Consider the following 18491-nt stretch of genomic DNA (forward strand, 5'->3'; position numbering starts at 1 on the left):
TTCGTTTAATGTGTCTTAATAATGCACAAACACTGGACAAATTTCAATCTGAAATTACAGTTATTCAAATGGCTCATGAGCATATGAAAATGGCACGTGTGATATCTTGTAAGATCTATCCAGAGAAACACCGAGAAGAAATATTAAAAGCCTAAAATGGAAGTGCTGTTCATCAATGTTTCACAGTAATTTTCAACCTCTGTGTTATTCCCCTCCGGGGAAGTCACCCTCTAGTAAAAACGTTTTCATCAGGGGATGATATTCTCATAACACTCCAAACAACAGTGTTTCATGGTGCTGAACAGAATAGAAATAATCCATGGCATTGAAAACCACGCATAAAACATTTGTACGGACATTTTAAGAAGACAAAGAGAAAGGTACCAGTCTGTTATGATATCATGGACTGCTGAATCCAGTTCATAAACTGTGAGACTCTGGTATAAATGGCGGGAGTTCGAGATTGAGAAAATTCTTCAGATCCTGCTGACACCACACCAATTATAGTGAATCTGTTCCGAGATTCTCTTAACATCAGCAGACCGCCAGGGTCACCCTGAAATTATAAAAATAATTGTCAACATTGTGGAAATACTGTGACTCTCCCACCCCCAAAATGCGGCTTCATGTCCAAATAAATACGATATTTAAACTTGAAAAGGGATTCTAATTTTATACTGAGGAAGAGATCCCCTTTTCCAAAGATGGAAAATGGGATCGTTTACATGATATAAAAAAGGGGATCTAACGAATTAATAATCTACCTTGGATGCCCTTCTTTTTTCATCGACGTCTCCTGCACAGAGGTAACTCCTAGAGTTTTCGTTAGAAGTCACAAGAGGTGAAACTGGCTCACAATGCTTTCTGCTTACAATTTGAATGCTGGCTTCCTGCAAGGAAATGGGGGAACTGGGCGCTGTCGAAAAAAAAAAAAAAAAAAACAGTCATTCAAGTTATCAGTAAATAACAGAAGACATAAAAACATCATAATTCAATTTGAATCATAGAGGATTTCTCCAACCAGTTATGCTGTTCCAGTTACTTGAATTGGGTTGTCCCCAATTAGCAACTGTGACTGTGGTATCTAATTTATTATCAAGGGTAGCGTTAGATGGTAGGCATATTGCCATGACATCATCCTCAACAGGCCTAACAGCATTGGTTAGCTTCACCATGGCGATATCGTTGCTCAAGTCAGTCTCGTTATAATAAGGGTGGATTGTGATATTTTCGACGTTGTAGTTCTGCCCATACTCAAGATAAACCCATCCGTGTCTAATTTTGAGTTCATTTGGTGACCTGAAGTTAAAAAAAAAAGTTTGTTGAAGGTGCCCTTGACTGGTCATCGAAAAGAATAATTCCAAAGGTCATCCTTTTCGAGTTAATATTTAATCAAAAAATTCTGAGAGGAAATTTAACCAATTTACATAATTTTTAAAAGCACACAAGATATTTTCACTTACATATTATTTCCGTTAATATCCACAAGACAATGAGCCGCTGTGAGGACATATCGAGGAGAAACAAGGGCCCCGCCACATTGAAACAATAAAGCCTCCTGACCTCTTTGAGAACGACGAACCCGAATTAGCGCCACCTATAAATTATTAATTTCACGAGCGATTTTTCATTAAATTAATAAAACATTAAAAAAAGAACGCTGGCAATTTAAAAATTTAAACTTAAATTTTAAATAATTAAATTTAATTTTAAAAATAAAAATAAACTTAATTATTAACTTAATAAATTATTTGTCAATTATTATTTAATTAATTTTTTTACATTTAAGATTGGAGGATTCGTATGATGCTGTCATAAGAATTCTTCCATCAGACAGTCTGTACTTAAGTGGCAAAAGAAGAACTTAATTTCGATCCACAGTATCTCGAAGAAAAGTGGGAAACAGGTTAATGTACGTTGACCACCACGCTGATATTCTTATTCACCTCTACATTTCTTTCCACCAACTCAGGATAGGGGTCCTAACTTGAGTTACGATTAGCACAGAAGTTATGATTACAAATTTTCAAATTTGAAACCTTTTAGAGAAGGAAAAACTGGTGAAAAAAACTAATAAAACTTTTATCAGTTTTTTCGTCAATTCTTCTCTGGAACTTGGACCCAAAATACAGTTGGGAATCCTCCTCGTAATATCTCCTTACTATAGGTGAAGATAGTGCCCCCAGCATCCACTACCTTCAGACTACCCTTGCCACATAATCTGGCTGCAGGTTGCCAGTGTCTGTGGAGAAAATTGTAGATAAGGTCTCTGGTTCAGCTGCACAGATGCTCGAAGGGGCACAAGCAACGGACAGCAACTGGAGGACCTGTGGCACAGCCTTGAACAGACTTCATAAATTATCAATATTCAGTAGCACCAAATGGGAGAATGACATTGACCTCACGTTTTGCCATTAGTGCAATTGCCCAGCAATTCATCGACTGGCCAGTTGATGAATATGCATAAGCGGTTTTTGCAGCACGCGAGCAAATAACACAACAGTAATTGTTTCTTCAAGATACTAATCAGCAGATGAAATTTCTTCGCAAGGACTTATCCCACATGAGGTCCTGTCCTCATTCAGGCAAACCAAGACAAGACTGGTCTGTCGGCATATGTTTCCCACCCAATGTAATCATGGATGTTTAAGTGGGCAGTGCATTGGTAATGAAAGTACCGGGCATGAATGGGTGCACGTGGGATTCCTGAGTGCTTGTAAAGCTGAGACTGAAAAACAAAATGTGTCGTGTACATCTATGACAGGTGAGTTTATGTGGTTGGCATATATATATATAGAGTGCTTGTTTTTTTTGATAGCCCCATCCAAAATCACATTGACCAGTGGAGAGACCTATTTAGGACACATTCCCTGCCTTGCTGATGCAATGTCCCCTATGGCCGACATGGAGCAAGAGATTTTGATATCCGTGATTCAACTGTTGATGATCCTGCTGAGGTAGCTGACCAAATGAATGAATATTTTGCATCTACATTCTGATATGAGGAAGTCTGAAAGGAGGTGGAGGACAGAAGCAAATCAAACTCTAACAGGCAGTTCAATGATTTGGTAATAACTGAAAGCAAAGTGGAGGAGAAATTTCTGAAGATTAACATAAGAAAGGCACCTGGGGTGGATGTGATCTATCCAGTTATATTAAAGGAAGCAGCAAAGTAAGTAAGCAAACTCTTAGCCATTATTATGATAAATCCTTGACTGAGGGGAGGTCGCCACAGACTGGAGATGTGCGAAAGTATCCCCAATCCACAAAGAGGGGATCAAAGGGGGATACGAGTCACAGACCTGTTAGTTTAACTTCTGTTCCGGGTAAAATAATGGAGTCCCTGGTTAAAGATGCACTGTGTGATCATCTAGACAAGACTGCAGTTATAGTTCAGTCGCAGCATGGGTTTGTTAAGGGGGAGTCTTGTCTGACCAATGTGATAGGATACTATGATGTGATCACAAAAGACTGGATGCAAAAAAATTAATTTTGATATCATGTACTTGGATTTCAGAAAAAGCTTTTGATACTGTTGCACATGGAAGACAGCTGTACAAATTGGGGAGTTATCGCATTAAGGGCAAGTTGCTGCAATGGATAAAGGGATGTTTGTGTGGGAGAAGACAGAGAGTGGTAATCAATGGACACTGGTCTTCTTGGATTAATGTTATTAGTGGTATCCCCAGGAGTCTGTGCTGAGCACATCGCTGTTTTGCATATTTATCAATGATATTGATGAAGTTTTCTATATTTATCAATGATATTGATTGTTAATAACAGTACGCTACTGCAACTAGGTTTAAAGGAGTGGGGCAGATGGGCTGAGAGGCGGCAACTGAAGTTTAACATTGACAAATGTAAAGTAAAGTACCGAATATGGGTAGCAGTAGTCCCAGAGTAATGTATGAAATATGAGCTACTACATTCAAGGTAGTGGAGAATGAAAAGGACTTGGGAGTAATTGTGCAGTCAAATATAACGTTTTCTTATTGGAATTTTGCAAAATTTCTATACAGGAATTTAGCTATCAGGGACAAGGAGGTGATTATTTCTTTGTATAAGGCAATGGTATGGCTATGCCTTGAGTACAGGTCTGGAGTCCTCATTTTAGGAAGAATGTAGAACTGTTGGAACGAGTTGGGTAACGAAATTGGTGAGGAGAAATAAGGGTTGCTATTACCAAGAAAGGCTAAAGTTCTGCAAATTGCAACGTCTGGAGACTAGGCACCTGCGAGGCGATCTGATTGAAGTGTTTAAGGCTGATGGGATTCTTTCTTTTGATCAGATTCCGCACTTGACGGGGCATAATTCAAATTGAGGAAAGACAGTTGTAGGATAGATGTGAGGAAATTTGCCTTTAGCCAGCGGGTGGTTGATTGCTGGAACAAACTTCCATCTGTCCTTTTGGAAGTTGGCATCTTAAATGAATTCAAGGCAGATATAGAAGAACATTTCGAATGAATGGGAGTGAAATGGGAATTTTTAATTTATTTATTTATTCATTTTTTGGCTGATTCTGTATAAGCTTGCTTCCTTGCATCACATGCCTCTATTAATGCTAATCTGCTTACACAGGCTCTAGCTGGTCTTGCCAGTGTGGAATTTATACTTACATGTCTACAAAGCGCACCATAGCGCCTCCCCCCTTGCATACAGCACCTTTTCTTATGTCTTTATTGGGGGCAGTGAGCAATGCCTAAAACCCTTCAATTAGCCACTTCCCCCACCTCCTATCCCAAACGTTTCGTCAGGTGGGCTCTACAACCTCAAATCTTTTTCTGCTCTTAACAGTGCCTGCCTGTGAAGGACAGGCTTCCTGTACGGGAGTGCTCCTTTGTCCCTTTGACTCCTCTTTTCCTGGTAGAAGTCTTCTTATCATTCGCCTTCATCTGTACTCCCAAACTTATGCTATCTCCCACGATCTTCTTTCCATTAAAAAGTGCTGATTCTTTTTTTATAGGTCCTCCCTGGTAAACTCAGGCGAAACCAGGATTCGCCTTGCCACAGTACTTAATCTCTACCACCTGGTCCAGCTTCATTCTCTTGGTAAAGTAACTAGTGGTCGGTGGTGCTCCATGGATCCCCTATAGGCTAAAAAGCCAGATGAACAACAAAACTGTACACTTCACTACATATACTTCATATCACACACTATCTGGCCTTTATATGCACTGTATTCAACACAAGAGAACTGATCTCGAGTTCTGAGAAACCATTGGTGTCGTTTCACCCTAAACACTATGTGCAATGCAGTCCAAATATAAGATGAGGGGTTGAAAAGTTCATAGCCCGAGTAAGAATGGGTAGTGGTACAGTGCGAAAAATTTCTGTACATAATGTATACCACATTAAATAGTAATTTCCTTTGCCAGGTTGGTGACCAGGGGTGAGACGTAGGTCCACCACTTTCAGCCAAAGAAGCAATCTAAACCGTGGAAACAGCTGATTTCCTCATCCAAAGAAAGCCAAGTCGATTCCGTCTGCTGGCAAGATGAAGGGGACACTGGCGGACTGTTGATAGTGGCCTACCTTCAGAAAGGCGAGTCAGTCACAGGGGTATATTACAGACCTTGTGAGGCATCTGCATGAAAACATCAAAGAAAAACACCAAGGAAAACTCAGCAAATGAGTCTTGTTCCACCAGGACAACGAGACTGCTCACAAGTCTCCCATTAACATAACTGCACTGCATGAGTGCTGCTTTGAAATGTTGGACCATCTTCTATATTGGCTGTCGTTTACCTTCCCACCGACAGTAATATCAATGCTTGGAGGCCCATGTGGGACTTTCTTTTCAGCTGGAACCATCGTATCGCAGCACCAGTGGTAAAAGTGTACTGACTCGAAAGCTGCTACATTGAAAAAGTAACACGTTACCACACTCCTCAACTAAACTCTTCATATTCAGGCCACGTACTTTTCAAACTGACATATTGAAATTATATTTCGGACTGACATATTGAAATTCCTCTTCGATGTTGGATTCAATGTATAAATTTGGATCTTAGCCTTTACTAAGTTGCTGGATTGTTTTAAAACTGAATAAATTTATATATTCATTTGTACATCTACCAATATTGAACAATTGTAATATTTCAGTAGTTAAAAGATTTTTTATTGGATCACTGCTTAATAGTTTCCCACGTATATGCCCTCAAGTTAATTAAAAACTTTCCAATGTTTAATTTTCAATTTTTGCTTAAAAAAAGCAATTTTATCTTAAACAAGAAACTTCTTAATAAATAGTACTTACCATCCACGGATATTTTCGGTTAGGGCCACGCTGTCCAAAACCAATAAACTCCGGATTCAAAGAGAACCCGCATTCTGAAAGAAAACGGATAGAGATCTGAGACACAAAAATACTTATTTTCTTATATAAAGCAATATATGATGCAACCAGTTATAATATTTATTAGATGAACTCTTTCTATAATACAGCAAAGCCAACTAGAGTCAAACGGAGTTTACAAGTCCATTGGAAGTGGTTTAATGGCAGCCAATATAACAGCGCACAGTTTTATTCTATGAGTGTTACACCTAAACGTACGATCAGGTGAAATTCTTGCCACCTCCAATTATTCGGGGGGGGGGGGGGGATTGAGGCGAACCGAAGTTCATCTACGAAGAGTTAATCATTTCGAAAACTCCAATATTTGAGTTTAATTAATCCAGGAAGTTTGTAACTGGAACTCCCACTGGTTTCAGACTACTTTATGGATTTAAGCATATTTAATGGGGGGGGGGGGGTTATGACTCTTACCTCTTTTCCACGTTTGTCTTCGTACGCGAGGTCGAGAAAAATTCTTTGGAACATGCAGAGGCACAGCATTATCGTCCAGTCTTTGGTCCGGATCTTGGAGACGAAAGAGTCCCACATCTCCTGAAAACAAAATATTTAAATGAGCATTGAAAATCACAAACAGAAGACAAGAAAAGAATTGAATTCGGGGAAAACATATCAGAACAAATTGTAAAACTACAAGACAGCCAAATAATATGTGAATTTCAAGCCCAGCCGCGAACTGTCTGTCTGCAGCAGGACCTCGCAAGCAATAGCACCAAACCCAGTGAAACTTTAGGGGCAGCACAAGAAAATGGCTCCACACATTCCACTAGGAAAAGTCGGAACCAAAATAAAGAAGTCTCAGAAATATTAGAACAACAGGAATCCACTGAAATGACTGGGGCATGCATGTATTCCAAGAGCACGAACGCCAAAGTTACATCTTCCCCCTCAAATCATGTTCCTGCAAACCCACTCACTTATGCGCATATCACTATGCTACCTAAAAAGCATAACACTTTTGAGGGTAGAAAAACCCGCCCATCCCAAAATTTCATGCCTACTCTCGCCGAGGACAGCCGACGACGTAATCCAGTTCACAGAGAAAGTATTAACGTGACTTCTTGTAACACACCTGAAACAAACAAACGGTTTTCTGAAATGTACATTACTTCCGTTGCAACCAGAGAGCAAATTTTTGTATCAAGGCTGGGACCCACAACACAGCCCAGAAACATTAAAGCCATGTGTGAGGGCGAACATGGGATAACTGTAGAAGTAAAGCAAGTGAAAACACGACACCCAGCTTACTCCTCCTTTATAATCTCTTGTCCACCAGATAAAGCAACTCGCCTACAAGACGTAAGCGCCTGGCCAGTAGGTACCTTAGTCAAGCCCTACAGAGACAGATGGGCCAGACCACTGGATAAAAATGATGCAAGGAATCGGGCTCAATAGCAATCAAGAAAACTACCCCCAGCTGGGGATGCAGAACATCACATCCACCTGTTTGCACAAAACGTGAGGAGCATCTCAAATAAGCTCCACACCCTACAAACGATGATGATGTACGAGGACCTGGATTTCATTTGCCTAATCGAAACCTGGTTGGGAAATGGAAAACAGTTAGATCGGCTAACTGCGGCAGCAAACTGCAAATGTGTGGGAACCGGAAGAACAGATAGGCGAGGAGGAGGGGGGGGTTATAATTTGCTATCAAAATAAATACCAGCCTATAAGAGAACGAACAACCAATTCAAATAATATTGAAGGGATTTGCGTTACCTTTTCAAAAGAGCACGTGAAAATACAGATATGCATCATATACCTCCCACCTGAGCACACAAAGGAGACAAGAAACGAACTCTATGCTTGGCTTGCTACAAATCTAAAGCCATCAGTCGACACAATAATAGCGGGAGACTTTAATTTGCCTCTTCCGAAACACAGGGAGGCCAAGAAAGAGCTGGATGCGACATTGGGTGCATTGCACTTAACGCAGCTCCCGACACCAGTGACAAGGGGAATGCAGCAACTTGACCTGTTGTATCATAGTTCCTTAGACATAAGGCTAGCGCAAAACTGCATAAAATTTAAGTCGGACCACAATCCCATTGAAATAGAAGCAGCACTAAAGATACACAAATGCATGCAGGGTAACCACACGAACTGGGAAAAGCAAAGTAAGTATCTTTTCTCCGTGAAGTATATTAATGCAGAGGTCATTCTCAGTCACCTGACTAGTTACAACTGGAATGACCTGCAAGAAAAGCCAGTAGACGAAGCTTTAGAAATGATCACTCTAATAGAGCTATACCAAACAAAAGAATGGTTTAACCCACAACTGAAAGCAAGTTTCCTCAGGAAGCAAAAACTGTATAGAAAATGGCAAAGAACGGGTCATCCCTTCGATCACATTCGTTACAAGAAGGAAAGAGCACATTTCATCAAAGCAAAACGACAGGCACACTGCAGTTTTATTCGTAACAAACTAAAACGAGCAAAAAGAATTACTAGCAATAGAAATAGCACCGAAAATATGACCGAATGCATTTTCAAGGAATGGGCTAATAACACTTTTGGTAACCTGCATGGACTGAATCAAATTGAGAACACTGATAATGGTAACAACATTTTGGACCTCCTGAAAGATTTAAACATGCGAAACTATTCGGCAAGAGAGGAACCAACAAGACCTCCTTTGAGTGGAATACAGATCACCAAAGAGAGCGTAATGAAAGCAATCAACGATCTGCCCAATAAGGCCACTGTTGGACCAGACAAATTTCCAATGTTCATCCTTAAAATAAGTAGCCCATTTATAATAGATTTATTACTGCACATCTATCAGGAAATCATCAGGTCAGGAGCTTTCCCGCAAGCTTGGAAAAATTACATTGTAACCCCAATACCAAAGATTAAACACCCAAAACTGGCTAAGGATTACAGACCAATTTCTGTCAGTTGCACCCTACAGAAGGTATTCGAAAAAGCGCTTCTTCCCACCATCAATCAACACTGCTTCAGCCATAGACCACCACATTTGCACTCAGTTATTTCGGGTAGATCAACAATAACAAACTTACTGGAAACCCTTTTTCGCGTGCAGAAAGCACTAAATGAGAAAAAGCAAATTGATATTATTTTTTTGGATATCTCCGCAGCCTACGACAACGTCTCAACTCCAGCACTCATTGCGATTTTAAGGAATTATTTTAATGTAAGAAGAAATTTGTTAACTCTAATAACCAGCCTGATAGAACGTAGAAAACTTATTGTTAAGCACCAAAAGCTACAATCTTGCTTTACCATCTCGCGAGGAGTGCCACAAGGGGGAGTTCTTTCGGCTACCCTTTTCGCGGCCGCCCTGGAGCCGTTTCTTGCACAGTACCATGACTTTATAACATATGCTGACGATGTAAAATTCTTCATCACTTCCAAAGACCATGAATCAGCAGAAGGTATTTGTCAGATGGCAAATAGCACAATTCGAGAATTTGAGAGCTACCTGGATTGCATCGGGCTCCGTATTAATGCACAGAAGTCTGCCCAAATGACCATAGCTTACAAGCAGAATAAAAATGACATCTCGATCTCTGTGAACGGGTCTAGTGTGGAAAAAGTGCACTCTCACCTGGACCTGGGTCTTAAGTGGGATGACAGACTCACCTTTGCTCAACACTTCGCCCATATGAAGACAAAAATATTCGCCGCTTTATGGGCTACTAGACAGGAACTGGTAGGAATTAGTGATCATCATCTAGCGACCAAGTACATTTTAATGTGTGTCCTGCCAATTGCAATGTATGCCTCGCAAATCTGGCTTCAGCTCCAGATTCACATTATAAGTCCGTCCTTGGGATCGAGTACTGGTTCTTGCGATGGTTTAACAGAGTTGCTGGCCACCCTTTTACTATCTCAAGGGCCATTCTCTACTCAAACCTTAACATCACACCCTGGATGCAGCGGAAAATTAACAGGAACATACACACTCTCGCACAAATGCTCACAGGCAGAGTAGATGCTCCAGTCCTGGATAATATTCTAGTCAAACCGCGTGCCACTGGTAGACGTTGCGGAGAAGTAAATAATCCACTGCGTTCAGTCCGGAACAATCTTAGTAGCCTGTAAGGATTCTTCCCATCAAATGCAGCGAAAATATTTAACTCACTACACATAGATGCCGAAAAACTGTGTGAGGATGCAAAATACCGGAAAGAGATCTTCCAGAATTCATACCGGAAAGAGATGATTGAGACTGAGAGCGAGAAGGAGATAGAAGAAATAAAAGCAAATGAGAAAATAACCACATTAGGGCTAAAGGCAGAATTACCGAAAAAGAAAGGCCCAACTATACTAATATTTGATGTAGAGTATGACATGGATCCGCAGCAATTAACCAACGAGATTTATAGAAAGAACTTACAGAGCCACTTCCCAGAGTTGGAACCCTCTGAGCTGATTTTTCCAAAGTTCAAAATAAAAGCAAAGAACGGGATGGGAGTAAATTGGACGGTGGAACTGGCGCCATCTGCTTGGCAAATCTTAAGCACCCAAAACAGAATATATATAGAATGGAGCAGCCTGAGATACAGGGAACATATATCCATTCCCAAGTGCTTTCGCTGCTGCAGATATGGCCACACCACTCATACTTGCACACAAAGAGAGCCAACCTGCGGCCACTGCTCTGGCAAAGGGCATGAGTACAATACCTGCCCCAACAAAACCGACGCACCAACCTGCGCAAACTGTAAGAGTCTGAAACTGGAGCACTCACACTCCATCCGGGATACTGGGTGTCCGACATACCAAAAAATCAAGAGTTCCTACCAACAGAGAATAGATTATGGCCACACACCATAAACAATTCAACTCCAGCGTTCTCACATTCCACCAGCTCAATGCACAGCGTGCCAGAGCGGTGGCGGAGCAAGTCCGACTAAAAGCTGACGATGAAAATGCTGACATCCTCATAATATTGGAGCCGTACACGCACCAAAAGCAAGTACGGGGGTATCCTATTAAATACAAAATTGTGCAGTACACAGATGAAACCCCGTGGGCAACTGTGATAATCAGGAACCCCCATATCACGGTCACAAAAATCCCACAATTCTGCACACCATGGGCAGCATGTGCCCACCTTGTCACCTCTCTGGGAAGTCTTTATGTGGTTGCTCTATACTGCAGGCCAGGGGCAGAAATCGACTATGCGATAACATACCTGGAGAATCTTCAAACTGCACTAAGCGGAAACAAGATAATAGTGGGGGCAGACGTCAACTGCAGATCCCCCCCTCTGGCACAGTACCACGCCTGAAAGAAGAGGCTCAACAAATGGGCAAAGGCTCGAGGAGCACCTGGCCAACTCCATATTTGTTGTTAAAAACCAACCCTTCTGCCTCCCGACCTTCTGCAACACCTTACGGGAAGCAGAGATTGACATAACATTAGCCACAAGAAACATAGACACCCACATCACAAATTGGACGGTTAGAAATGCCTGGACGACCTCGGACCATCGTACAATAACCTTCACATTAGAAAGGAACTTGACAAGGACAGCTGCCGACAGGCACATGCTAAATAGATTCGCCCTAAGCAAGGCAAACTGGGACACCTTCCGAGAGACTCTACGCACAGCAGGCCAGCAATACCTGCACACACTGAGGGAGCAGGAATGCGGGAGCGAAAACCCAGAACGACTCCAGAAGGATTTAACAAAAATAATAACAGAAGCAGCAGAGAAAGCCATGAAGAGAAGAATCCCCATTGCAGGGGCCACGCCCTGGTGGACTCCAGAGCTCACACGAATGAGGAAAATAGTACAACACAGAAGGAAACAATTTCAGAGGGCTAGGAGGAATTGGCCGCAACAAGAAGTCACTGAACTCAGGAACCAATATAGAATCGCTAGAAATTGTTATACTGAACAGATAAAGAAAAATAAAAGGGAATCATGGGAGAGGTTGGTACAAGGGTCAGGAAACAGCAACCCCTGGGGGGTGGTATACAAAATTACCACTCACAAACTCTCCAGGGGGGAAGTCGTGACAGCCACCAAAACAGCACAAGGAAATTTAACCATAACCTGGGAGGAGTCGATTGGGAACATCCTGGACAACATCCTTCAGGAGCTGCCAACAACACTAACAGATGAGCAGCAGGCTATCTGCCAAGCAAATAATTCCTATAATAATGACCAAATAGAAACCCCCTTCACCTTAGAAGAAATTCAGGATGCAGCAAGCTGCGCGAAAAATAAGAAATGCCCTGGACTGGACCTAATTGAACCGGAGATGGCAAAAGAAGCAACGGAACATATACCTGAATTACTGCTAAAACTATTCAATTGCTGCCTGGAAGCAGGTAAATTTCCACTACAGTGGGAAAAAGCAAATTTAAAACTGATCCTAAAAAACCCAACAAAGCCACCAGAGACACCTAGTTCCTACAGACCCAATGCCCTGCTACCAACCATCAGTAAAATATTCGAACGGCTGCTACATACAAGAATCACAAGGCATTGTAATGACAAATCCTAACATGTCAAAGCAATACGGATTTACTCCTGGCAAATCCACTATCGAAGCAATACAGAACCTCCTCTCTAGAGTCGCCCATTGTAAAAGGAAATACTTCCTTGTCATCGCAGTGGATTTCGCTGGGGCGTTTGACACCCTCTGGTGGCCGAGCGTCTTGGCGAGACTCAGAGCTGCCAACCTTCCATTGAATCTTTATTATTGCATGAAGGATTACCTGGCTGATAGAGCAGTGCAAGTTACCACACCATATAAATGCCTCAGTCGCCCAGTCCGCAGGGGCTGCCCCTAGGGTTCTGTCCTGGGGCCGCTCCTGTGGAACTTTGTCCTGGACGAATTCCTCGCCATGGATCTGGGTGGTGTGGAGGCCCAGGCCTATGCAGATGACTTGATCTTGACCATTGAGGCTGACAGCAGATCCTCCTTAGAAATCCAAGCAAATGATGCCCTGCAAAAGCTGCTAGATTGGACGAAGCTACACTTGCTCAAACTAGCACCCGACAAGACAAATTCGGTGCTGCTAAAAGGTACGCTAGACTTAAGAAGACCACCACAAATTAAGATTGAGAACAAAACAGTTAAGCTGTGCGAACAGATTAAATACCTAGGAATAATCCTGGACAGAAAATTAAATTTCAAGCCACACCTAGAATATATTAAACAAAAGATAAGAAGATACGCGGCCCTCCTCGCTAGAGTCACTCGCAGGGACTGGGAACTCAGACGTACTACCCTGTCTTTGTACTACAAAGCTCTCTTCATCCCTGCCATCACATATGGCTCCCCTGTCTGGTACGCGAGGGCGGCACTAGAAGTGAATAAACGGATCCTCGAAACCATTCAGAGGACCATCCTCCTTACCATGTCGAGAGCAACTAGAACGACTAGCACGGCTGCCCTCCAAGTCCTGGTAGGAGTTCTACCCCTGGATCTCGAAGCTACCCGCTGTGGTCTGCTCTACCATCTTGCCAGAAACACATCGGCTACAATGTATGACCTCACCACTGACATCACTAATGACCGCAACTATGAGAAGAGAAGAATCACCGACCACCTCATCCAGATTTGGCAGAGGAGATGGAGCAACACAGAAAAAGGTGCAGTGACCAGAAGATTCCTCCCCAAGCTGTACCCTAAGGCGCCAGTGTGGTTTCACCCTGGTCGAAATACCACCTTCCTCCTTACAGGACACGGCCCGTTTAAAGCTAAACTACACCAACTTGGTATCATAAATAACGCGGACTGTCCCTGTGGCAACCCGGAGTCCTGGAGACACTTAATGTTTGAGTGCGATTTGTATGACGACCTACGACTACAGCTAATAACGTCAATCCAATATATCCCAGACAACCAAGAACCCAGACTGCTAGGCACTCAAGAGGACTACAAGGCACTCAGTCAATATGCCCAGGATCTATTTTCTAGAAGGAAAACAATGATAGAAATATACCAAAGGCAACCCAACTAGAAAGAATGCAGGAGGTCAAACAAATAAAAAATAAAAAAAATAATAATAAAAAAACACAAGCAAAAAACTCACCATACCACAGAAAGACAAGACTTTAGGATGATTTGAATGGCCTACTGTCGACCCAAAACTGCACTCCCTTGTGCGGTTTTTTTTTTTTTTTTTTTCCGGGGAGGGGGAGGGGGAGGGGGTATTTGCTCTTCTCCTCTCCTCGCCTCCTCATATTTTCACTCTGGTGGGGCATGGGCATGCCCCACTGATAATGGGGGGTCACCTCTCTATCCGACCCCTCTTCTTCCTATTTCATCCCCCCAGTCTTCACCCTCCCCTCCCAACACTTTCTCTTGTACAGCGACTGCCCGACATGTCCAAATTTAAATCACATCAAATTTTGCCCGACCTTTTAGGCTCTCTAGAAATAGTTCTTTCAGCGTAAAACCCCACGCAGCGCTTTCTAAATACAATTTTACTTAAACCGATAACTCCAACTTAGCGATAACTCCAACCTTTATTTTAGGTCCTCGTCACCGAAATCCCAGGAAAGTAAGTGACAGGACCTGCCAGAGTATAATTAGTCTCTTGGTACACCCGGCCGGCGTCCCCGTCGCTAGGTATGGTAACGCCGGGTCCCACTGGGGGCCCGGCGGCCAACAGGCCGGATGAACAATGGGCACAACAAACTACATACCACATGACCCATACATTATTTTTAAACCTCTGGCATAGACAGGGTACTGTCACTCGACACAAAGAACATACGCGGAGATGGGAGAAATCCCCGGAGCCGTCAGACCCTCAACATACCTATACCGGAAAGAGATCTTCCAGAATTCGTACAGACTTACCGAAATATGAATCGGCTGCAAAGTACCAAAGAATTGTGAATAAAAGTGAAACTTTTTGCTTTAAGAACAATAATAATTTGTTGACTGTAAAAATATACCTTCTGTAACAGTTATGTTAATATGTAAGTTATAGATGGAATTATTAGTGAATTGTAAATATATCAGTTGTATAATGTATGTACAGAATGATTAATGTGTAAATACTGTATATATTAAACATAAAATGTATTTCGGGACGAGACTACGTGTTGAGTAAATGTAACCCACTGCACGTAGTATCTTATACCCTGATATGTACAGCACCCTCCTGGCACTTTGCCGTCCCGGGGTGGTTTCCTTATGGTTTTGATTGATTTTTTTTGATTTTGGTAGTTGTTGGCGCATCGGCTTCTGTGGCCACATTGCACCTCCCAAGGTTTTTGCAGTACTTTGATCCAAGCCCGAGGCGGGAATCGAACCCGCGACCTTTGGGTTGCCAGGCAGGTACTTTTTACCCACTCGGCTAGCCCGGTCGGCGTTTCCTTATGGAAATAAACAAATAATAATAATAATAATAATAATAATAATAATAATAATAATAATAATAATAATAATAATAATAATAATAATAATAATAATAATAATAATAATAATAATAATAATAATACAATTTTTTTTTTTACAATACAATACAATTTTATTTATCAAGAGAATTCGTTTACAATAATAATAATAATAATAATAATGTAGTAATAAACTATAGTGCTTTTGGTACATTTACAGAATATAAACAGGAGTTAAATGGTACATTGCGGTAAAATGGTTCAAGGGCCTTACCTGCTAGACAGAAGCACACCAATATCCATTTCAATAAACTTCTTACAAATATCGACTCATTGGTCATCTTGCATTCAAATTACCTGCAAAGATTGAGGTGAATCCAGTGAAACTTTAAATATATTTGAGTTAATTTCTACTTAACATAAGAAATGAATGCGAAAACCAAACAAGTTTCACTTTAGAAGATTTGACGTCACTATGCCCTCAATGGTCATAAGCGCCATCTAGTGTATTCACTTGAAAATTGGATAATGGCGAACGTATATTGAAGCTCGCAAAAGCGATATTTGTAAAATTTGAAATAACCTCTTTGAAGTGTTTGGTTTAAATATTACAAGAGATCGGAGGTTATTAAAATAAACAGAACAAATTAATGAGAGGATGCTGGAGTTAGCGTTGTCATATAAAAAGCAACTCATTCAACTTGATAGAACAGCTGATGTGGTTGAAGGCTACTGGCAGAACAAAATGGCTGTTTGATTACCTTATACTGCTGGTTGCGGCAATGGAGTTGACAGTGGTGCCCGGAGGTGATCGTGAGGTAAGAACTTGACATGCCGTTGGCACATCCAAGCAAGAACTTAATTCGTCCTATTCAAAACTACGACAAGAAACCAGTAACGGAAATTCGTCATCAGTATCTCCCCACTACCTCTTTTCCGGTATTGCAAGAACTGAGAGCAACACCAGCTTAGCAGAATTTCTTCCTTCTTGCTGAGGGGGGGCACTAAACTTCCTTGAGACAAAGAAAACCAACGTTGTATCTTTTAGATAATTGCCAGATAACTGTGCATTTTCACCGAAAATGAAAAATCAAATGAGATGAGGAATATTTGAGCAGACAGCAAAGTTTAGGCTTTAAAGATATCCACACAGTCGGGGGGGGGGACCATTTTGGTTTCAAGAAAGACAGACTGTATTACTGCTGCAGGCCAGCAAATTTATAATAATCCAGTTTTCAAAATAAAAGGCCCAAATCCAAACGAAGACCCCTCCTTCTATCTCAACAAGGTAAGATATCCGCATCGCCTGGCCCCTTGAACTCTAGGTTCGACCATGAGTACACAACATTTTTTATTGTCTTACAGCTGTTTTTCATTTTCCCATTATTATTTATTTTATTTTTTGTAACTTTCTTTTTCCATGCTATCTCTGTGTTCCCCTATTGTCCAAATTGACCCCATACTGTCCCTCTCGTAAATCCGCTAACAAGGAAAGTCTTTCTAACCTTGACCCACTTCCCATTGTGAGGGATAATGCAAATGCAAAGGTGAGCCGACCACACCTCCTGTTTATTTTCAGAAAGTGCTCGTCTTATCTCCAAAAATCTGTGATTAATGTATTTTTTGACCCAAATGGTCTAAAGTTCATTTGTGTGTTCAAGTTTAAGAAACTTACCAACCACTCCTCAATTAACTGTGAATTAACCGCATTAATTCACAGTTTTAATGTGAAGGAAATTACCATCCCAAAGTCATGGAAGATTTTATACTGGATGCGAAGTTATTTACTAAGGGATCTATTCAATTTTACATCCTTTGCGCCTTCTTTCAATATTTATTTATTTATTCCCGTCGATTTCGCGAGGAATCTTTATGCGCTTTTTCACTCGTTGGCTGAGGTAATTGGTCTCTGGCGTAGATAGAAAGAATCTCCCCCCTCCCCACAAAAATGTGGATGTTATTGATGCAATCCATGGGTTTTGCAATTGTCTAGGCCAAACTGCATCATGATGTCAGTGCTGAACTCTTCGGTGATCTGAAGCAGCTGTTGGAAATGATTCTGAATTGTAGCATGAAGTTTTATACCATCTATGTACATCAGATAAGAGAGAGGATGTACAGATGATTCCTCCCTTCGTTTTGGTATACCCGTGTTTGCTGTTATTGAGCATGGTGGATTGCGGTTTGAGTGCTAGAAAGAACCATTGTTGGCTCAGGTCATCTCCGTGGAATCTTCTGATGGGTATCGATCTCGTCGTGACATTTTCGGCCTTGATGGTGGTCCTCCATTTTTCCATGGCAGGTTTTAGAAAATGTGCAGGGTCGGGTTGACTTTGTAGATCTTCAATGTCTCTATCAACCAGCTAGGGAGCACCGAGTCGAAAGCCTTCCAGTAGTTAATGTAGGCCGTGTAGATCTCTGACTCAAGGATTGTCTCTGCGTGACGTATCATCCGGGTGAAATGATCTGCTAGTTGTTCACGTGTGCAAGTGAGCTTCTTATTCCAATATTTGTGAACGCTATCTCTTCCGGGGTCCGCCAGTTGTGAGCCTTCCTGATTGATGTTGTCCTTTTTCTTCCCGAATCTCTCATTCTCTCATAGCTTTGATTTTTCCGCTCACATCCTTGTTTTTTTTTTTTTTTTTTTTCGTTCTAGTTTTCTCCAGGGGCTCGGATGTTATGTGTTAGTTCACTGCACCATATGTTTCCTCAGAACCTCTCGATCGTCTTCTGCTCAGGTGGAAAACGACCTCTCCCGTCTTGTTCGATACTTCTGTAGAAGGCTCTTTGGTTTTCATCGAA

General features: G+C 41.6%; 1 protein-coding gene across 1 annotated transcript; it reads right to left on the reverse strand.

Moving 5' to 3' along the window:
- Positions 1-104: 104 nt before the first annotated feature.
- On the reverse strand, positions 105-16525 carry LOC150083851 (clotting factor B-like). Its single transcript, XM_090375816.1, has 8 exons — positions 16451-16525; positions 15964-16046; positions 6767-6886; positions 6257-6330; positions 1464-1597; positions 1043-1299; positions 765-916; positions 105-556 (listed from the first exon to the last, which is right to left on the reverse strand). Exons 2-8 carry the CDS (start codon positions 16028-16030, stop codon positions 392-394), a joined length of 969 nt encoding a protein of 322 aa, XP_090231942.1. The 5' UTR covers positions 16031-16046; positions 16451-16525; the 3' UTR covers positions 105-391.
- Between the last annotated feature and the right edge of the window lie 1966 nt (positions 16526-18491).

Source organism: Mastigoproctus giganteus, chromosome 6, assembly GCF_048544385.1.
Source record: "Mastigoproctus giganteus isolate SK-2022 chromosome 6, ASM4854438v1, whole genome shotgun sequence".
Classification (NCBI taxonomy): Eukaryota; Metazoa; Arthropoda; class Arachnida; order Uropygi; family Thelyphonidae; genus Mastigoproctus; species Mastigoproctus giganteus.

What these genes read in the sequence shown, in the direction of transcription:
- LOC150083851 (XM_090375816.1), bottom strand. Translation starts at nt 16,030, where the DNA reads ATGACCAATGAGTCGATATTTGTAAGAAGTTTATTGAAATGGATATTG. An exon ending in GGTGTGCTTCTGTCTAGCAG is followed by an intron (nt 6,887 to 15,963) that starts GTAAGGCCCTTG and finishes TTTTGTTTTCAG; the next exon opens with GAGATGTGGGACTCTTTCGT. An exon ending in AAAAAAGAAGGGCATCCAAG is followed by an intron (nt 557 to 764) that starts GTAGATTATTAA and finishes TTATAATTTCAG; the next exon opens with GGTGACCCTGGCGGTCTGCT.